At 37.5% G+C, this 22,654-nt stretch overlaps 1 protein-coding gene and 1 pseudogene across 3 annotated transcripts in view; one reads left to right on the top strand and one right to left on the bottom strand.

The window, feature by feature from the left end:
- Positions 1 to 22,654, bottom strand: part of VPS45 (vacuolar protein sorting 45 homolog) — a 67,364-nt gene that overhangs the window by 37,791 nt on the left and 6,919 nt on the right. For all 3 annotated transcript variants that reach the window (XM_030324953.1, XM_030324954.2, XM_030324955.1), the window contains exons 4-13: positions 22,363 to 22,442; positions 21,007 to 21,075; positions 20,751 to 20,888; positions 20,208 to 20,318; positions 17,809 to 17,943; positions 17,121 to 17,234; positions 16,557 to 16,724; positions 7,100 to 7,258; positions 6,789 to 6,896; positions 5,849 to 5,970 (exon numbers count right to left, since the gene is read on the bottom strand). In XM_030324953.1, coding sequence (XP_030180813.1) covers positions 5,849 to 5,970; positions 6,789 to 6,896; positions 7,100 to 7,258; positions 16,557 to 16,724; positions 17,121 to 17,234; positions 17,809 to 17,943; positions 20,208 to 20,318; positions 20,751 to 20,888; positions 21,007 to 21,075; positions 22,363 to 22,442 — 1,204 coding nt within the window. The remainder of the gene's footprint in view (positions 1 to 5,848; positions 5,971 to 6,788; positions 6,897 to 7,099; positions 7,259 to 16,556; positions 16,725 to 17,120; positions 17,235 to 17,808; positions 17,944 to 20,207; positions 20,319 to 20,750; positions 20,889 to 21,006; positions 21,076 to 22,362; positions 22,443 to 22,654) is intronic.
- LOC115520515 lies at positions 19,306 to 19,803 on the top strand (annotated as a pseudogene).

Below are 22,654 nucleotides of genomic sequence, written 5' to 3'. Positions count from 1 at the left end.
AGTTCCCCAAATCCTGGTTGGGCCCAGCTATCACCCTTATCCTCATTTATTTATTTAAACTTTATTTTTTAAATTTACATCCAAATTAGTTAGCATATAGTGCAACAATGATTTCAGGAGTAGATTCCCTAATGCCCCCTACCCATTTAGCCCATTCCCCCTCCCACAACCCCTCCAGTAACCCTCTGTTTGTTCTCCATATTTATGAGTCTCTTCTGTTTTGTCCCCCTCCCTGTTTTTATACTGTTTTTGCTCCCCTTCCCTTATGTTCATCTGTTGTGTCTTAAAGTCCTCATATGAGTGAAGTCATATGATATTTGTCTTTGTCTGACTAATTTCGATTAGCATAATACCCTCTAGTTCCATCCACGTAGTTGCAAATGGCAAGATTTCATTCTTTTTGATTGCTGAGTAATACTCCATTGTGTGTGTGTGTGTGTGTGTGTGTGTGTGTGTATCACATCTTTTTTTTTTTTTTTTTTTAAATTTTTTTTTTCAACGTTTATTTATTTTTGGGACAGAGAGAGACAGAGCATGAACGGGGGAGGGGCAGAGAGAGAGGGAGACACAGAATCGGAAACAGGCTCCAGGCTCTGAGCCATCAGCCCAGAGCCCGACGCGGGGCTCGAACTCCCGGACCGCGAGATCGTGACCTGGCTGAAGTCGGACGCTTAACCGACTGCACCACCCAGGTGCCCCACATCTTCTTTATCCATGCATCCATCGATGGACATTTGGGCACTTTCCATACTTTGGCTATTGTTGATAGTGCTGCTATAAACATGGGGGTGCATGTGTCCCTTTGAAACAGCACACCTGTATCCCTTGGATAAATACCTATAGTGCAATTGCTGGGTCATAGGGTGGTTCTATTTTTAATTTTTTGAGGAATCTCCATACTGTTTTCTAGAGTGGCTGCACCAGCTTACATTTCTACTAGCAATGCAAAAGAGATCCTCTTTCTCTGCATCCTCACCAACATCTGTTGTTGCCTGAGTTGTTAACATTAGCCATTCTGACACGTGTGAGGTGGTATGTCATTGTGGTTTTGATTTGTATTTCCCTGATGATGACTGATGTTGAGCATTTTTTCATGGTTTTCTTTGGAGAAGTGTCTATTCATGTCTTTTTTTTTTTTTTTTTTTCCTATTCATGTCTTTTACCCATTTCTTCATTGGATTATTTGGTTTTTGGGTGTTGAGTTTGAGAAGTTCTTTATAGATTTTGGATATTAACCCTTTATCCAATATGTCATTTGCAAATATCTTCTCCCATTCTGTAAGTTGCCTTTTAGTTTTGCTGATTGTTCCATTGCTGTTCAGAAGCTTTTTATTTTGATGAGGTTCCAATAGTTCATTTTTGCTTTTGTTTCCCTTTCCTCTGGAGATGTGTTGAGTAAGAAGTTGCTGCTGCCAAGATCAAAGAGGTTTTTGCCTGTTTTCTCCTCAAGGATTTTGATGGCTTCCTGTCTTACACTTAGGTCTTTCATCCATTTTGAATTTATTTTTGTGTATGGTGTAAGAAAGTGGTCTAGGTTCATTCTTCTGCATGTCGCTGTCCAGTTTTCCCAGCACCACTTGCTGAAGAGACTGTCTTTATTCCACTAGATATTCCTTCCTGCTTTGTCAAAGATTAGTTGGCCATGTTTCTGGGTAGCCTTATCCTCATTTAATCTAGTATAGCCAAAAGTTGCTGGAGAAAACCACTGGGCTCATGGGCTCTATTTTATTTTATTAAAAAAAATTTTTTTTAATGCTTATTTATTTTTGGGAGAGACAGAGCATGAGCAGGGCAGGGGGAGGGGCAGAGAGAGAGACACACACAGAATCCGAAGCAGGCTCCAGGCTCTGAGCTGTCAGCACAGAGCCGGACGTGGGGCTCAAACTCACAAACCGTGAGATCATGACCTGAGCCGAAGTTGGATGCTTAACTCACTGAGCCACCCAGGCACCCCTCATGGACTCTATTTTAAATTAATGACCACAAAACTCTAATGGGCACTCAATTTGGCTAGAAGTCCTACTTACATTTCCCTAGTAAATTTTATTCCTATCCTGCAAGTTGAGTTTCACAGTATTTTCTTTTTACCCACTACCTCAGCTGATCACCTGACATGTTTTCCTGAGAAAATACAAGCAATCAGATAAGCTGGCCCCATATTCTCACCATCAAAACTGCTTAGAAGAAAAAAAGTACCTCTGCTTCCAAAGGCTCCTCTGCTTATGCTCTGGATTCCCTATAGGCTTCATTTCAGCTCTTCCTCTTTCTCTTCTGTATTTTCTACTTTGCTTAGGATAATTCTTTTTTTTTTTTTTTTAATGTTTATTTATTTTCGACAGAGAGAGAGACGGAGTGCGAGCAGGGAAGGGGCAGAGAGAGAGGGAGACACAAAGAATCCGAAGCATCTCCAGGCTCTGAGCTGTCAGCACAGAGCCTGACGCGGGGCTCAAACTCACGGACCATGAGATCATGACCTGAACCAAAGTCAGCAGCTTCACTGACTGAGCCACCCAGGCGTGCCTCTTTAGAATAATTCTTATCAGATTCTAATCTCATTAGGAATGCTCTAGCTCTCTTACCCTTGAGCCCACACTCTCTCCTAGCTACCATCTATATTTCTCTGACACCTTCATGAAAAAAATTTTTAAAAGTGTTATATACATTTGTTATCTCTATTTTACCTTATATCCCGTAACCCTAATTAGGTTTCCAAGCTCACTGAAACTGGGGAATAGGTCCCCAAAGACTTTCTTCATGTTGCCAAATCTGATGGATTCTTCACTGTTTTCAGCTTTACCTCTTCAGAAGACTAGACTTGGGTTACCACTTACTTTTTGATCTTTATGACACCATGCTCTCCTGGTTTTCCTTCTACCTTTCTGTCTCCTCCTCAGTGTCTATTTCTGGCTCCACGTCTTCCACTCAATGCTCAGTCCTGGACTCTCTTCTTTTCTCTTTCTATGTTCTCTCCCTAAGTGATCTTATATATATTATATCCTGTAGCTTTAAATATTACCAAAACCCTGTTGACTCCTAATTTGGTATCTAACATTTCATCTTGGTTATCTAATTGGCATCTGCAACTTAACTTGATTCCCCCCAAAACCTGAGAGTTATTCTTGACTTCTCTTTTACCTTGTCCCATCAATCTACTCCATTAAGTAAGTCCATTGAGTCTCTCTCCCAGCCTCCTATCCAAACCTCTTTCACTCCTTACATGGACTATTAAAACTGCCTCCTAAGTAGTCTCCCTGCTTCCATTTTTGCCTTCAAAAATCTGTTCTCAAAAAAAAAAAAAAAAAAAAAATCCATTCTCATACAAGGTGATCTTTAATAAGTAATTCAGTTCATGTCACTTACATGCTAAGCTCTTCAACAGTTCCCTATGACACTTAAAATTTAAAACCCCTCTTAACCAGGGCCTATAAGACCCTATGTCATGTAGCCCCCATTTATTTTTTCCACTTTTTTCCCCCTTCCTCGCTTTGCTCCAACCATACTGGGCTTCATTCTGTTCCATCAACTTGCCAAGTTCTCTCTTCGAGGCCTTTGCTCTGACATTCCCTCTGCTTGGGATGCTTTTTCTCCTAATCATTTTGTGATTAGCTCTGTCTTATAATTCAAAGTTAATCTTAAATATCATTGCCTCAGAGAGGTTCTCTCCATCTAAAGCAGCCCTCCTCACCTCTACAAAGTTACTTTGTAGTTTATTACGCTATTCATTTCCATAGCAGTTGTCTCATTCAAATTATATTCTTTATTTGTTTACTGTCTCTGGCATGTAAGTTCCTTAAGGGCAGGTAACTTGTCTTTCCTGTCACTTCTATTTCCCCAGCATTTACAACAGTTTTTGACATATTGAAGGCACTCAATAAATATTTGTTACATAAAAGGATGAAGCAATTGAATTATTAACTGTATTTGTATTTAGGTAATAGTGACAAATGCTAACAGAGGCTGACAACTCAGAAATGTGCATTTTGTTGGCAGAACATCATTCTGAGCTTTGTTTGGAAGTGAATCACCCAAATTAGAAAGGTTTGCTGTTATGAACTAATCATACACAATATACTGTTCTGGTGGTATATGGTGTCCCTTTAACAATAAGTAGCTAATTGCTTGTTTGATAATTCTTTTTCTTTTTTAATTTTTTAAAACATTTATTTACTTTTGAGAGAAAGAGAGAGAGACAGAGCCTGAGCAGGGGAGGGGCAGAGAGAGAGGGAGACAGAGAATCTGAAGCAAGTTCCAGGCTCTGAGCTGTCAGCACAGAGACCGATGCAGGGCTCAGACTCATGAACCATGAGATCATGGCCTGAGCCGAGGTCAGAGGCCTTACTGACTGAGCACCCAGGCGCTCCTGTTTGATAATTCTTATATGAAATTCATTAAAAAAGTAGTATTTTTACTTTTATCATATTAATTAGAAAGCTATTTAATAGAGTTATACTGTTTTTCTTTTTTGAGAGAGTGAGAGTGCACATGAGTGGGGGAAGGGAGAGGGAGAGTGAGAATCTTAAATTCTATTTTTAATTTAATTTTATATAAAAAATGTTTATTTATTTTGAGAAAGAGACAGAGCAAGAGCGAGCATGCATGCATGGGAGGGAGGGGCAGACAGAATCTCAAGCAGGCTCTGCACTGTCAGCATAGAGCCCAACAAAGGGCTCGATCCCAGGAACCACGAAATCATGGCCCAAGCCGAAGTCTAGGGTCAGATGCTTAACCAACTGAGCCATCCAGGCACCAGAGTTATACTGTTTTTCAGAAAGCCTCTAAGATAGGTGAATAGCTTTAGGCTGGTTTTCATTCTTTCCACTTAGCTGACAGTTCTACATCTTGATGTCAAGGTCCTTAAACACTTTATCTGAATGAATGTACTGTTTGAATTTAGGCCCAGATATTCTGCCTCTCAACCTTGGATTTTTTTAAAAAGATTTTTTTTCTGTTGTTACCAAATTACTGTTTTTATTTTAAAGGAACAAAATGGAAAAAGAATACGTTTTATCATATAAAAGAGTTATCTATGTACCTAAAAACATTCTTCTCCTTTCAGAAGTTTATTGTATTTATAAAACACTATTCTTCCAAGACTCTTAGATTATGATTAGCTAAAATAACAGAAGAATTCTATCAATAGTAACAATTCTCACATCAATCTATCCAATAGGGTTCCATTACATATATCAGGCTCTTTATAACATGAAGTTCCAATAGAAAAAATATACAAGAATATAATTTCTAACAACGTAGACTTTGTGTATATTTCAAATTTCAGGTTGGTCTAAGTAAGTTGTTCTGGAGTTTTGTTTTTATTAAAACTAACAAACCACTGGATTAAAACTGCTTCCTTCAGTTAATACCCCCAAAGCAAGCCATCCTTTTCTTCTATGTAACAAATGGCCTTTGCTAATTAGATCTGTTTGTATGCTGGCCACATGTGGCAAAGTCCAGTCCTCCCCCAAAATAGTAACAACCTGCTCTGGATGGCAATCAAGTCACAAATCTATTTTTGGCTTTAATGTTTGAAAGTCCAAATGTGAAATGCCATGGAACTGAACCTTAAATGGCATAAGTGAAGTCATCTGATATGAAAGGACAGAATACAAGTATTTGGGGTACTCTAAAACACCTGTTTCTTTGTTCCGAAAGAAATAATGTTTCAGGCCTAGCAAGTGAATTTATAGCTAACTTGGACACACATAAAACCAAAATGAATCTCAGAACTGAAACAACAAGGGAGGAGGAGTGGCACAATATAATCTTAATTGTAGTCTCTTACATCACTCTACATTTCCTATTTTCTTAGTGTTTATGGTCTTTATTATGAATATCTTGGTTGTCTTACCTGTCTCTGAGTGTGTTGGGGCCTAGATAAGGGTACAGGTTTTCCTTAAGCTTTCCTTTGATGAGATGGTCCAGGGTCTCATGTAGGAAAGGTTGATGTTGAGTATACACATTTTCTACTCCCTAAGACAGGGAAAGATGGTTCTTATATCATTTTTGGGAAATGTGTAATATAAGAGTTAATAATACTCATCAGAAAAGGACATGCATTCAATAGGTTTTTCATGGGATAGATTCAAATAGGAATTTTAGAAGAATGCTATGGTTAAATCATTAAAAAATTTCTTTTCATCAATCAGAAATGTTCCAATCTCATAAAAATACTGTAATTTAAACCTAGCTATTAAAGAAGAATTTAAAAAATGGAATGGCTTAAATCCTTTATCATCTCTTCAGTGATTCTCATCCTTTTGTGAAAATGTTATATGACAGGTAGAGCAAATAAAAGGAAAACACGTTTTCCTTTCTAGAAACACTCAGGAAAACGGAAACATTTCAGGAAACCTAAGAAAGGCTTGCAGATTAAAACTAATTTGTTACCATCTTAAGAAAATGGTTTAGTATTTTTAAAAGATCTACAATTGTTTCCTTTATCTTTAACTTCGTTCAAAGAAAAGATACCAAACAAACCTTGAATTATAAACAAATGGAGTAAAATGGCCATGACTAACAGAACTGTCTGTCTTTTTACTCTTGGGTATTTCCTAGAAATATTTCGTTATTCCCTATTTGGCTGTTTGGTCCAATGCTGATGCTGCTCCAATATAGAAAGTATTTGAAGAAAAGGCTTTCAGGAGGATGTCTGCTTTAATTTCATTAAATTGACACAGTACTAAGTCAGCAACAATCCTGAAGTTGCTTTGAAGATTGTATTTATTCGCTCTCAGCTGTAGGGGCTTCAACGGTTTCTCCTTTAGGAAAGCCCAGAGGACATGCCATACCTTCAATCCTTTGAGGAACTGTTTGGTAATAGCCACAGCGTCTTTGGGGCTGAAGAGGTCACTTCCTCTAACCCGTTTACCGCCATATTCAACTATTGCAGACACAAGCTATAAGGAGAAAAAAGAGAAACTATCTCTTACTGCTTGGGGATGAGGAGACCCATTTCATAAGAAAATACCTTTATTAAGGAAATGAGGACATGAGAGGACAGAATTATACATTTTTGTTAAGTAAAACAGTATAATTCTCCTCTGTCAGAGCTAAGAATGTTATTACCTATTTGGTGGGATTAACATACAGATTTGGTTACCTTTCGATACTTCTCAGAAACACCTTTATTCCTGAGGTCCATCATTAGTCCTGGCAGGCTGTTGCTGCTGTGTCGCTCATAATGTAGAGCATAAAGCATCACTAGGCGGGCAGCGTCAAACTCTGTCACTTTGGGGTTCTGCAGGAGCCTCTTTACATTCTGAAAAAAGAGAGAGCTGACATTTATCTCCCCTTCACTTGAGTCAGGTGTAATATCTTAGATCTAATAACTATTGAATGGCAGTGATGCATCTGAGTTTATGACTAAGATTACCACTATGGCAATGTACAGGTCTAGGTTCAGCCATTGTTTCAACTACAGAAAATTAAATGCCTTTGCCTAAGATATGAAGCAAATAAGAAAAAAAATCCCACTGTAATTGCTTTAGGACAATAGTGAATTGAACAATGGATGGTTCTTCCTTTCTTTCCTTTGATGAGTTGATCTGTGGTCTCAGGTAGGAAGGGTTGCAGTTTCCTTGCTGAACAAGGAACACACATTACTTGTACCATTTCAGTCAATACAGCTCACAAAGGAACTGACCCGGTGACTTGAACAAGTATGGCCTAGTGTTAGTGATTGACCAGTGACATGAAGATGAGTAGGGGGACTGGGCTTAATCTCCAAGAAGCATCAGATGAACGCTATGTCTCAATATGGCTTTCAGATATACAAGTATGTAGAGCACGGGATCTTTAAACGGAACACTTAGGATTTTAAGAGGGCAGGTACTGACAGCAAAGGGAGCTCAACAAAGTCATTTAGGTTTTGCTGATGCTCACATTAAGGGACTTCCCTATAGTATCTATTTATATTTATTATGCAGCAGAATAAGTTAATCCAGGCCGATAAATACTTTGTGATCTCCCTCTAAGCATAAGGCACTATGCCAGGCACTGGAGGGGATACAGAGATGAGCTAGACCCAGTTTCTGTCCTCAGTGAGTTCAGACAAGGAGGTGGAGGGGAATGAAACACTTATAGCCTATTCTGCTACGGAGCATTTTCTTGAAAGCACCTTAACTCTATGAGATCATTAAAATATGGGAATAGTGTCAGTTTTAACACAGAAGGCATATTGCTTTATGGGTAGTTTTTTGAGTGTTTTAATATTAAGAAAGGAATAGGGACAAGTTTCCTCTTTAAAGACACTATGTTAAGAAAAGGATGTAAATCCTACACAAGTGTTTTCTGCAAGAAGTAGCTGGTTTGTAGCTTTAAGACTGCTGTACATTCCACTGTATTAAGCTATCTGGGGAAAGGGCAAGCGCAAATGAAAAGGATGCAAAGATATTTCTCTGAGTTAAAAAGCAAACAAAACAACAGCCCCAAACTGACAGATATCCTCATATTATATTTTTAATTTTGGTTCAACTAGTTTGTATGAGAAACAAAAGTTTTTGTAACCTTACATCGTGAAGACTAAATCATGAACCCCAGGAATAAGGAAAGCTACAAAGGATGGGCTGAGTGTATTTATAGGTGCAAATGCCTGTGGAGATTTAATTGTGCTAATATTTTTATTAGGATTGTTATTGTTTTTATTAGGGCTTTGATTACAAAGTTATATAGATTTTTTTAGTTATGCAGATTTTAAGTGACCTGCTTATAACCCTATTTTCCCAGAACACTTGGTTATTTTTATTTTTTTAAGTTTATTTTTGAGAGAGAGAGAGAGAGAGAGAGAGAGAGAGAGAAAGTGTGAGTAGGGGAGGGACAGAGTGAGAGGAGAGAGGGAATCCGAAGCAGGTTCTGTGCTGGCAGTGCAGAGCCTGATGTGGGGCTTGATCCCATGAACTGTGAGATCATGATCTGAACCAAAATCAAGTGTTGGACACTTAACTGACTGAGCCGCTCAGGTGCCCCAACTGGTTTATTTTTAGTACATGATTTTGCACAGTGGGAGGTTTTTCTGTTATAATACAGAAACAGATATAAAAAGCAAAACAAGAAACAGAAACTGAGAATCAGCGCAATGGGGGGGGGGGGGAAGGGGACACAAAGTGACGAAAAGTACATCTGCTTGCTGAGAAATCAAGAAAGACTTCATGAAGGAGATGACATTTGCCAAAGGCCTTAAACAATCAGTAAGTGTTGGAATTAGTCTGAGAGACTAAAAGAGGAGATGCTCTTAATGGGAATAAGGAAATCAGAGAAAGAAATGGGTTGGGTTGAAAATCTGGCAAAAGCCTTGATGGGCACTGGGTTCTGAGGACATAGCAACATCCAAATGGAACTTTACAACTTATGAGATGCTTTCACATACCTTATCTTTTTAATACTTCACAACAACCAGGTCTAATGTTTAAGAACTCTTCTGTTCACACCAAAGAGGGACTGTGATGACACGGGGGATCTCCCAGGTGTCTCCCAAGTAGAATGTTCTCTGGGGAGGATCCCTATTGTTGCTTTTCTGTGTGAAGATTTCACTAGCCTCATCTTCAAGGGATCAAAAGGGAAGAAATTTCTCTTCTGTAGACTTAAACCCTGCAGCCATAAGAATTTCCTTGGTTTTTTTTTTTTCTTTTGTGGTACCCTTTCCAGAGCTGTCACAGAATACAGACTACTTAGAATATCTGTTCAAATTTGCCACTAGTTTCTACCATACTACGAAGACATTTCAGAGTACAAATTACCATCAAGTAAGAATAGCCAATTTCATATGTATCTCAATCAACTTAGCATAAGCTTAAAACATCCATCTGCGATCTCTGTTGTCACTTTTCTCATAGGCCAATGTTTCACTCTGTGCCCTTGCAGTCACTGTCTTTTTATCTTAAATCTTCTTAATTTATATACCCTTCAGCAAATCTGAGACACTCAAGTAACTATAAAACCACAGAACTGGTACGGGACAGAGACTGCAGCAATCAGCCTGTACCCTTCCCACTTGCTCCCTTTCTAATTACTTTCACTTGCATCCTGACTCTTGGCTCTTTCCCATTAAAGAATCCACTTCTCTTCCCTGAGATCTGGTGCTGGTATTTAGAGTTCCTGGCTTGACTCTTAGTTCTCCCTTGAGGACATGGACCAGAATCTGATGCAGGATGACTTGAGTAGACTACTTTGTTTACTTTTGAGCCCTTAGGATGCAACCCATGACTCAGGTCAGTGTTCCAGCTAGACTTATCTATTTCCTCATGAGAAGAAACCTGTAGGTACAAGCTCTTTCCTCCCTTTCAGCTGTGTAAGTCCTTGAAGAAGCAGGGCCTTTTTGTCTGCCTGGATCCCAGGTTACCCTTTGACTTAATTTTGAACTATTTCACTCATGGCTACTTGACTCATCAACTTGACTGACAGTGGCATACACTATACTGAGATTCCAGGGTACTAACCAGAGAAGAGGAGAAAACATTCTGAGAGACTTCTAATTACATAGAAGGTTATCTGCTACATGGTGGTATTTATATGCTGGAAATACAAGTGAATTACATAATGAACTTCTGGTTTCTCTTTTCTTATTAAATTTTCCATAAGTCTTGAGACTTTCAAGAGAGAAAAGTATACATCACATAATAACAATGGCTGAGTAACGAGAGAAACAGAAAACTATTGTCCCCTTAAGAAGACAGGATTCAAACATAAAATTCACTGAATTCTAACATTCATACAGGTTTAATGAAGGAATAGGAAAAGAAAAGCAAAAGCACTATCTCTGAAGGTCAAGTTTCAAAAAGTAGCTAATGTTCACTCAAAAAAAATCAATTAAAAAACAATTCTTCTTTTCTGATATTTAAAGATCCTTCCCATTGTTTGGGGCTACTTTTCCATTTTCTTCCACCAAAACTAGGATGACATAACACAACGAGAAAAGTTTTTTATAATGACATAGCTACATGTTAAACCACTGTACAAATCACAGATGAAGTCAACAACTAAAAATAGTCCTTAATTTCTGCTTCAATTTAACCGAAAGAGTAAGAACGCTACCTTGTTATCTCTTTTTTCATCTTAAATCTACTCAATTTCTATACTTTTCAGCAAATCTGAGATACTCAAGTAACTATAAAACTACAAAACTGTAGTAAAATTGTCAATGAATACCATTATAAGCCAGCAGATTAGAATGGCAAGATGAAATTGGCAGAAGCCTTCAACATGCTGATATGATAAAAAAAAAAAAAATGAGTCTAATCTGTTTGAGAGAACAGTGTTGTGGGACTATAAAGAACTTATCCAGGAAAAATGATAGAAAGTAGGCAGGACCCAATTCCAGTGATTGGTAATACATCTGAGTCAGTATTCTTTTTCTTAATACCTAGTCAATATAAAAATTAGCTTTTGCTGTTCCACACTGTTTCTGAAACACTAGTTAAATGTTGGTTTATACAGAAAAAGATCATTTTATTCTTAATTGGTGAAAGTAAAATTGTCACCTCAAGGTGTCCCAAACAATTTTCTTATGATTTTAATGAGAAGCAGAAAAACCCTTCTGCAATCAGGGAGAGATCTGAGGTGATGAGTAGACTAGAAAACATGTCCTGGATACCACAAAGAAAATAGAATGTGTCATCAGATAATAATACTGATAATCATGACAGTTACTACTTACTAAATGTTGTAAGTACCAGGTACAATATTAAGTGCTTTATATGTACTAGCTCACTGAACCCTCAGAAAAATCTTTAAGGTAAGCACTGTGATTTTTTCCTCAGTTTACAGACAAAAAGACTAAGCCTTAGAGTGGTTATCATTTTCAAACCCAAGCCATCAAAGTCCTAAGCTCTTAGCCACTACTCTATACTGCTTCAAACAGAACTGTCCTCTTCATATTTCTAACAAGCATTTATTGAGTCTTTATACCAGTAATAGGATGATTTGAGATCTCTTACCCAAGGTCAGGAAAGAAGGATATAAAATAGTTCCTCCTTCTTTTTTTTTTTTTTTTAATTTTTTTAACGTTTATTTATTATGGAGAGATAGAGAGACACAGAGCACAAGCAGGGGAGGGGTAGAGAGAGGGGGAGACATAGAATTCGAAGTAGGTACCAGGCTCTGAGCTGTCAGCACAGAGCCCGATGTGGGTCTTGATCTCACAAACTGCAAGATCATGACCCAAGCCAAAGTTGGTCGCCCAACCAATTGAGCCATCCAGGTGCCCTGACTAGTTCCTCCTTCTAAATGAAAGCTATGATATGAGACATGGAGTTGGAGGACTGCTTACTTTCTGAAGATGTTTCTCTTCATGGCATGAAAATAAATCTTCCTCACTAATCAAATGAGTCTTTACTGAGGCTATGGATATGTTTCAATGATGTACATTACAGTTTGGTTCCAGTGAAAATTCTTCTAAATCAAATTTTTGTTAGCCTGTAGGATAACTGGTTAGAAGTGAAAGCAATTTATAGATTAATTTTTAGCAATATATGAACTTTTTTCCTTCACTATGATATAGTTACTATTCAATAAAGAAAACCCCATTCTACTCAAAAACCTCAATTCATTGCTTCATGATGTATTATCGTCCAAGGTCAAGCCAAGGAATGCTATAACCCATCTAGGGGTCAGGCCCCTGGCATCTACTCATTACCAAACAAAAGCTCCCTTCATAGACTATTTAAATCATGTTGCCAAAGAAATCTTTTATGGTGGAGGAGTCCAAATCAATTGCTCACTGTAAAACCCTAACAACATGGGCAAGAAAACCTTCAAAGGATAACTTTTTAAGATATAAAGTGGACCACAAATGGAATTCATATTTTAAAGTATCTATTTTTATCTCTTAAAGTGAACAAGAAATAAGATTTCAGGCAAGGAATTATAGTAACCCTGTCCAACTGCTTTCCATATGGTAGAGAGATACAAATAAAGATACTAAAACTGGCTAGTGATTAAGTTTGGTTCTATTGTTTCAAAGAGAAAAATAAAATGATAAAGAAACAGAAGGAAATTTATTTATTAATTTTTTTTTTAATTTGAGAGAGAGCATGCATGAGTGGGGGGAGGGGCAGAGGGGAAGGGGGGGAGAGAGAGAGAGAAAGAAAGAGAGAGAAAGAGAGAAAGAGAGAAAGAGAGAGAGAGAGAGAGAGAGAAAGAGAGAGAATGTTAAGCAGGCTCCATGCTCAGCATGGAATCCAACACTGGGCTCAATCCCATGACCCTAGCTGAAGTCAAGATCATGAAGTCAAGATCATGACCTGAGCTGAAGTCAAGAGTTGGACACTCAACCAATTGAGCTACTCAGGTGCCCCAAGAAACAGAAGGAAATTTAAATTTAATTACAGGACAAAATTTTGTTTTTATTTAATGAGAGAAGAAAATTCATTTTATTGAGAAAAATAAAAAGTTTTCATAGGAATACTCCTATTAGACCCACAAAACAACTGTGAAGTATTATTAGTAGTATTGCTTAAAGTAAAGAAGTTGGTCAAGTTAAATAGATTGTGATACATCTTTATGAAGGAATACTGTTCAGTGATTAAAAAGAGAATGAGGGGAGCCTGGGTGGCTCAGTCGGTTGGGCGGCCGACTTTGGCTCAGGTCATGATCTAGCGGTCCGTGGGTTTGAGCCCCGTATTGGGCTCTGTGCTGACAGCTCAGAGCCTGGAACCTGTTTCGGATTCTGTGTCTCCCTCTCTCTGACCCTCCCCCGTTCATGCTCTGTCTCTCTCTGTCTCAAAAATAAATAAACGTTAAAAAAAAATTTTTTTTAAATAAATAAATAAAAAGAGAATGAGTCTCCGAGATATGTGGCTAAGTGAAAAAATAAAATGCAAAACTATGTGTACAGTATGATATCATTTGAATTTAACAAAGAGAGAGATACACTCACTCATGCAGACTTGCATCCACAGAACAACTGTAAGGGTGTATGTGAGGCTGGTAACTGACTCAGTTTTTACTATACTCCTTTTGGTGAACCAAGTACTTATATTATCTATTTAAGAATTAGAATTTAATACAATTTAAAAAATAATAAAGCCAGCCTAAAAGTTCTTTGAAAAGATTTAAGGGATAAAATTCAAAGTGATGACGGAAGTAGTTTTCATAAATATAAAGCAAATAGCATCATTATGATTTTCAAAATGATGGTGTTTTCAGAGGAAATCTTAATAAACACTAAAAAGTGACAACTATAAATCCCAGTAAAGACTTTGCTATAACTAAAGCAACCACAGGTGGATGGATTTCTTTGTTCTGGTTGTACAATATGTTTAAAACATGCTTAGAGAAGAAGAAACAACATTTACAAAGCACCTATCATATGTGAAGGATTTTGCATATCTCACTGAATCCTGGTACAAATCTAAAAGTTTCAAATCTTTATCCCTGAGGCTTGGGAAAAATAAGTAATTTCCTCAAAAAAAAAAACCTCTGGTATGTAGAGACAGAATAAAAGCCAGGATGGTCTGGCTCCAAAGCCTGTGTTGTTTCCATTATACCACACTGGCTTTATTTTATAAAGTTGAATTGCAGCCGGGAAAGAGAGAGACTAAGTTATAGAATACAGGGCCCTATAAATAAGGAAATGTACTTCTTATGGGGAGTGCCTTAGAAATGGCCATCTCCCGGGGCGCCTGGGTGGCTCAGTCGGTTAAGCGTCCGACTTCAGCTCAGGTCACGATCTCGCGGTTCGCGAGTTCAAGCCCCGCATCGGGCTCTGGGCTGATGGCTCAGAGCCTGGAGCCTGCTTCCGATTCTGGGTCTCCCTCTCTCTCTGCCCCTCCCCCATTCATGCTCTGTCTCTCTCTGTCTCAAAAATAAATAAACGTTAAAAAAAAAATTAAAAAAAAAAAAAAAAAAAAAAAGAAATGGCCATCTCCCTAAGGACTCTCATTCCCAAGTGACTTATTGCCAGTGATACCACATTGTCATTTCTCAGGAGCCTTGGAATTATTGGATTAGTTCTGTCTTGTTATCCTTATATCCAATCTGTCGCTAAATTGTTGTTTTGTCCCTTTGAATTGTCTCTCAGATTTGCCCTTACTGTACATTTTTAGTACTATCACTATGAGTCTACCAGCCTAACTTCAGTTGTTTTTTGTTTTTTTTTTTTTTACCTCCAAAGCACCCTTACTAGATTAAATTTCCTAAAATACTGCTTTCATCATATCGACTTTCTACAAATGGCCCCACAATGGATGTCTTTGCTTATCTCAGCAAGTGCAAATTCCTCTTACAGGCTTCTTCATAAACTGGTTCCTGTGTACCAATCCAATTTTATCTCCTATTTCTCTTCCACACCCACTCTCACACTGCTTATTACTTTTTTGCATACTTCTGCATCTTTGCTTTTCTGTTAACCCTGAATGAAATCCTCCTCCAGATTCTGTTCATTCTTGATGGTCCATCTTAATATCATCTTCTCTAAGGAACTGTTCTCAATAACCTCAATCTTATTATAGTCAGCATCACAATTTTGACTTAATTAAATATTACCTTAAAACACTAAGCGTTTCTTGTGTTTTATTTTTGTCCCTTCAACAATGCTGCAAATTTCTTAAGGCCAGGGTCTGATTATGTCCCTTTTTTTCTAAAATCCTCTGGTAACTCTCAACATTTTAAGATTAAAGCCCCATCTCCTTTCAGTGGCCATAATTGGGCCCCAGTCTTTCTGGCTTATCTAAGACCACTCCTCATCTTGTACCTTGCACTAGCTACATTGAATTATTCTCTGTTCCCTTAACCCACCCCCCCCTCGCCCCCCGCCATCTCCATGCCTGCATTATCTCTGCTAAGAATTTCCCCTCTTGTCTCTGGTTGGTACACTTCTACTCTGTTTGGTGCACTCCTACTTATTTGTCCAGACCCAATCTAATGTCATCTTCTTTAAGAAGCCTCATCCTTAGGGAAAACAGTTGTCCTTCCTCTGTATTTCCATATCCTTTTGTAAATACCTCTAGTATAACAGCACTTATCATATGGTAATTTCTGGTTTAAATTTCCTTCTCCCCTACTATCATGTGAGCTCTTTGAGGAAAAGTATGGTATCTTTTTCCTCTTCGTACCTCTGGATCCTTATAGCACTATGTACACGCAGCAGGCATTCACATGTTTATGGACTGAAGAGCAAGTGTTCAATAATAAAAAACTTAGATAATACATTTTAATATATATTGCATCTTTAAATCTTCCTTACAACATTGTGAGATAAATATCATTTACAGATGAGGAAACTGGCTCAGAAAATAAGCCAACGGCTCCAGGTCACAAAGCCAGTAAGTGGCAAATGGCCAAAATCCAGATCTTCTGATTTTGGTCTAGAATTCTTTCTAGTAGCCTAGGATGCCCTCCTAAATACTCCTTAACTGCCTGAACCCTCTGCTACTGCACATTATTCTTCTCCTGTGGCTCTTGTATCTAAAATCAAACTAATCTGTGTTCTTGTCTCAACTCCTTGTTAGACAATAAATTCCACGTTAGTGAAGAAGGATTACTTTTGCCTTTGTATCTCTTGTTCTGCCTGGCACAGTGCCTTACACACAGTAGGTGCTCATCAAATTGGACTGAATAGATACCTGGAGAGCACTAGAATGGTCATTCTGACAGGCCAGTTCTTGCTCAACTTCTGAAACCTCCAGCAGATTCCGCTCACTGACCAACCGAGACAGCTCTCCAACCACTGTCACATGCTTTGATACCGTCCCAGACATCTTCTTAAACTGTGGGTAATTCTCAACAAAGGCCTGCCATGGGAAAGACATCAATTGAGGGTTCTGTTATTTGACTGAGGATAGACATGTATGAAGAAGGGAAAAAATAAGCAGGAATTGTTCTGCCCAGACTAAGGCATCTACCAATCACATGGTATTTTGTTTATGCTTAAGAAGATAAGAACTGGTATATGTCAATACACTGACTCTTTAAATAGTCCAAATGTGACTGAAGAATGGAAAAAAGTACATGGCTTGTTATGAAGTTTTCACTATACTGTTTCCTAGAGAGAAATAGTACAGAAAATTATTTCAAACCAAACAAATGAATGTAGGCAGAAATCAGACTGAGAATATTCTAGAAATATTGCTTACATGAATAGTTCCAAAGTCTTGCATGTTAGTCATCCATGAACATGTTCAATTTACCTTCATGTCTGCTATTGATTCTAGTTTTTGCTGTTCTTTTGGTTTCTTCTTCTGAAAGTCTTCCATGAGATTCTTTATATTGCTACCAATCTCAGCAAAGTTCAGGTACATATTCTGTGAAAAGGAAGTTGGAAACAGTTCCAGCAATGAGTCTGACTTCCAGATCATTTAAAAGAAGTGAGAAATGGAAACCAATTTGACAATAAATTTCATATATTGAAAAATAAATAAATAAATAAATAAAATAAAAGAAGTGAGAAAGAATCCCAAAGACAGAATTGAAAGGCAAGAAAATTCCATTATAATGACCAAATCTGGACACTGGCCAGGACACGGGTGATGAATGCCATTACTATTCTCACAAAGGGCTACAGAAGGGAAGGAAGTAAATAAATCGGGTTCTAATTCTGAGAGTATAAAACTAAATATGTGATTTCTATGGGAAAAAAACTGTTAAAGGGTCAGAATCCAAATCTTCTGCCTTCTCTTGAGATGCAGTTTATCTACAGGATGCCTCAACAACCTTCCCCATGAAATCCCATACCTGTTTTCATTCGAACAAGTCAACACCAGCCTTCTTACATAAAAATAATGAAAAACAACGAAAAAAAATTTTAACCTACATTAGTCAACACCGGCCTTCTTACAGAAAAATAATGAAAAACAATGAAAAAAAATTTTAACCTACATTAGCATAGAATTCATCGTTTTCAGCAGATAGGACCACCTCTCTTAAGTCTTTACTGATCCCCGGCACTCTGGAAAGATCAATCCGATTGTTGTTTATGCCCAGTAGTTCATGGACCATGGCCTGATATGTCCACTAAATGAAGAAGTAGGACAGAAAAATTGGTAACTGGTAAAACATGGAAATAGCAAATGTTCAGGAAAACAAATAAAAACTGGTAACATTCTTAGCAACTAGTCTTCTTTACACAGAGGCTCTTTATTTAGTTCAAGTTTTATTAATACTTTGTGTTATACTAAGCATTAAGACTTACTGTAGTTGGTTAAACTAAAAGTCAAAATACTTTTAGAGTTTACACTTTTGGAAGAGGGGCAGCGAGATTAACATTCCTTATAGAAAGAAAACAAATTAGATCTATCATTAGCTCTACTTTTTGCCCGTGAATTAAGAGTATATTTTTGGCTTCACAGATAGGGCTATATTGGTACTGCAGTTACAAGCTGTACCATTTCCTGTACGCTTCTGTGGTTTTCTGCAGCATGAGAAGTGTGTTCTTGCAGATCTGAGTGGTGCTATATTTATCTTGGGAACACTAATATTATCAGAAAAAAACCTTGTAAGTTGATCAAAACACACATATTCAGAAGCTTGCCTCTGTATCCATTTTATTTCCTATTTTTCCTTAACATGAATTGTGAAGAAGGATTGGTTTCCATTCTTACAAAATGTGAACTTATTTGGCAAAAATGGAAAGGAGAAACTCCAAATTTTGCCTTCTCACCATTTATGGAGAATGGGTTACTTTTAGTCCTAGGTCCTTTAGACAAAACTAAGTATTTTCCAGCCAATTACTCTCTAACTCTAGAATCTAAATGCTAGAAAGATTTATACATTTCATCTTAAGCAATATAGATCTATTAAGAAAGAACTTAAGAGGTTATAAAAGAAGGTGCTTAATTTCCGAAAATATTTGCCAAATGAATCCTTAAAAAAGCAAGTTTCATTGGGGTATGTAAATTCAGTACAACAAAATGTTTATGCTTCCATAGGCAGCATCCTGTGCATGCGTCTACCATTAGCACTTACTCTATAATTAAAATTATCAGTTGGAGCACCTGGGTGGCTCAGTCGGTTAAGTGTCCTGAGCTGTAGGTTAAAGTTGGGCCTATATTGTCAAGGCTCTTAGACGCCAAGTTCAGGAGTCTGTATTTAAGCCAGTAGGCAAATGGGAAGCAATGAAGATTTTTGAGTCAAGAGTAAAAAAGATCAGAACTGTGCTTTAGGAAAATAATTTAAGGGACGCCTGGGTGGCTCAGTTGGTTAAGCATCCAATTCTTGATTTCGGCTCAGGTCATGATCTTACTGTTTTGTTGGTTCAAGCCCTGCATTGGACTCCGTGCTGGCAGTGTGGAGCCTGCTTGGGATTCTCTCCCTTCCTCTGCCCCTTCCCCACTTGTGCTTGCTAGCGCACATGCTCTCTCTCTACATATAAATAAATAAATAAAGTAATTTAATAACACTGTGGAATATATTAGAGTGGGAAGAAATTAAAAGTGGAGAATCAAGCCCCTTCTGTTTCAGCAATCTTGGAGCCTGTGAAGGCCTGCTGGGAACAGGATTCCTAAAATGACAAATATGCCTGGAAGGCTATGGTCCAATGCCATTTTTGCTGACCATAAGCAGGGTCTCCAGAACCAGAGGGAGCATACAGCTCTTCTTAAAACTGAAGGTGTTTATGCTCAGAATGAAACTGAATTCTATCTAGGCAAGAGATGTACTTATGTGTACCAAGAAAAGAACAACACAGTGACTCCTGGTGGCGAAACGAAGAAAACCAGAGTAATCTAGGAAAAGGTAGCTCCTATTCAAGGAAACAGCAGCATGGTTCATGTCAATTCCAAAGCAACCTACCTGCTAAGGCCATTGGACACAGAATCCATGTGATTCTATATCCTCAAGGACTTAAACTTACTGAAAAGTAAATAAATAAAAGTGTATATCTGTTTTCTTATAAAAAAGGAAAATAAGAAATAAGAGTGAGGAATCAAGTAGATGACTATTTCAGTAATCTTATAAAAGATTAAGGGTTTATGACAAGGTGACAGCAGTATGAATGGGAAATCGCAGACAGACACTGGAAAAGTAGAATCTACAGAACCTAGAAGTTGCCTTGATTAGAGGTGAAGGTGGTGGTAGAAAGGGACAGAAAGGATAAAGCAGAAGAAAGAATCGAAGATGACCGTGGTTGATACCAAAATAATAGGAAATACAAGGCAAAAAAAAGAAAAGCTGAAAATAAGGAGGAGAATACATGGATGACATTGTTCATTTCCACATTGGCATTTTGATGAATACCACATGAAATTGTACTTGTATTATGCTAATAAAGGGTTCTGCACCTGGTTTAGCAATGGGGTGATGGCATCATCGCAACGATCTAAAATAAGCAGCAACGGAGGAACCTCAGTCCGCCGGAATTCAAACAGTTCATATTCTTTAGTTATTACTTGCTGTGGATGAGACAGAAAGATGATTTGGTCAACCAATTAGTTACAGACAGAGATGATATAAACATAAAATTAATACATAAAATACACATTTAACAACAGTTCTTTGCATCTTCATAGGCTTTCCAGAAAAGTATTCAAAAGCTTGACAACGTCTGGTAGCATCCTGTTTTAAGAGGTTAGTATTTAAAACTCTATTTTACCAATGGCTTAACTGGATCAAAATAGGTTAAATAGCTAGCAAATTTTTTTTGAGTTAAGCCTAAGAATCTCAGCTCTAATTTGTTGCTTTTGGTTTCTTATTACAAATATCTACCTCTTTGCCAGTAAACCTAACATATCACCTCATTGGTTATAGATAAACTATTCCTATAGTTTCTGAAATATGATAAGGAAATGAATGGTCTTTGGAACTGGGGATAGAAAAAGCCATACCTTAACACATTCTGCAAGTCTCTTTGCTGACTCTGATGAAAGCTGATAACGAATCATGGGACACTTCTTCAGAGATAGAAGGAGAGCCGTCAGTCCTTGAGTTGTTCTGGATAGCTGGGCTGGATCCCAATTTCGACCCTTTTTGTTAAAAATATATTATCAGAGAAAATATTTGAATTTTTTCTTACAAGTCCAATTACTTGCTGAATTAACTCCCACCTGATAAACTTATTTTTTTAATCCTTTCATTCCATACCTGGCAGCAACCCAAAATATTCAGGGAAAACAAATGTGGATTCACAGCAATGTAATCACCATAAAATTCCTGCAGACGAAGCACAAGATCAGTCATTCGTTTCATAAATTCCAACTGATGATAAAGTAACATTTTCATATGTAATATAATACTATGTGATATAATCAAATTTGAGCAAATGCAGGGGGAGCAATGTGGGGGAATAAAATAATTATAAAATAGTAGCAATAATAATAAATCTTTTAAAAAACAAAAAACAAAGTTGTAGAAGTATAAATATTACATTTCTGGAGACTTCTGTGCACATTTATCAATTAGTAAAATTAAGACACTGCTATAGGATATACAATGTCACACACAGATGAAAAAGAAATTTGCTGTTCAGTGTATTCTTTTTTTTTTTTTTTTTAATCCAGTGTATTCTCATGAGGCAGAACATGATTTAAAATAGGTCATTCTTGGGGCTGAGTCGGTTGAGTGTCCGACTTTGGCTCACGTTATGATCTCACGGCTCGTGGGTTCAAGACCCGCGTTGGGCTCTGTGCTGGCAGCTTGGAGCCTGGAGCTTGCTTCGGATTCTTTGTCTCCCTCTCTGTCTGCCCCTAACCCACTCGCATCCTGTTTCTCTCTCTCTCAAAGATAAACAAACATTAAAAAAAAATTTTTTTTAATAAAAAAATAAAAATAAAATAGGTCATTCTTTTTCATTCCTTTACCACCTAGCACATCCTTCTGAAAATCCAAAACTCATTTATTTGCTGCCCTATTCTTCGCTTAGGTGATAAATGTATTCAAACATTTGTGATAAATGTATCCAAGAACACTAAAGCGTTTAAGTAAAAGGTAACATGGTATGTTCTAATGCCACGTATTCTATACCATGCAGAATAAATATTTAGAAGTTACCAAGTTTTAACCTAATGACAAAAGTATGCTTTTTACCTCCCAGACAGAGCAAGATAATCACAAACAGAACTTTAACAAACCTCACTCACATCCTTTACTTTCTATTCTTTTCCAATCAGACATAGCCCTGTAGATGAACATTCTTATAATGTGGTTCATAAAACTAGAAGATATACCTGACCCTGTCCCCAACCCTATGAAACCCTCCTTATCCATGCAATAGGATCCAATACCAGTGCAATCTCCTTATTTGCACTGATTCCTCTAATTTTGTTTTCCTTCAATTTGATACCTCTTACAAACTTTCTAAATATGAGAATAGTTTGATGCAATGCACATTTATTGTGTCTGATCAACAGCCTCCCTTGAGACAGCACTTTTCTTATTTTAGATGCAAATCTTTAAAAAGGGCCAATAACAAGAGATGTGTTAGAGGACCAATACGTTTACCTGAACCTCAGCCACGACTTCCTGTTCATCAGCTTCAGCTAATGACTTCACATCACTCTTGCTGATCACATTACTGAAATCTGAAACAGACATATGAGTTGTGGCTGATTCAAAGGAGATCACCTCTGCTGCAATTAGACGTAAATGGGCTTGACAGTTAAAGCCTAATGACTAAGTGAAGTTTGGTGTACATTGTGGTATATGTCAAAGTCAAACACCTTCAAATTGAAATGAATAGCACAAATATGTTTAAATCCATAAGTCCATAATAATACTTAAAAAAAAAAAAGAC

This window comes from Lynx canadensis, chromosome C1, assembly GCF_007474595.2.
Source record: "Lynx canadensis isolate LIC74 chromosome C1, mLynCan4.pri.v2, whole genome shotgun sequence".
In the NCBI taxonomy this organism is placed as follows: Eukaryota; Metazoa; Chordata; class Mammalia; order Carnivora; family Felidae; genus Lynx; species Lynx canadensis.
This window is presented reverse-complemented; position numbering and strand designations above follow the sequence as displayed.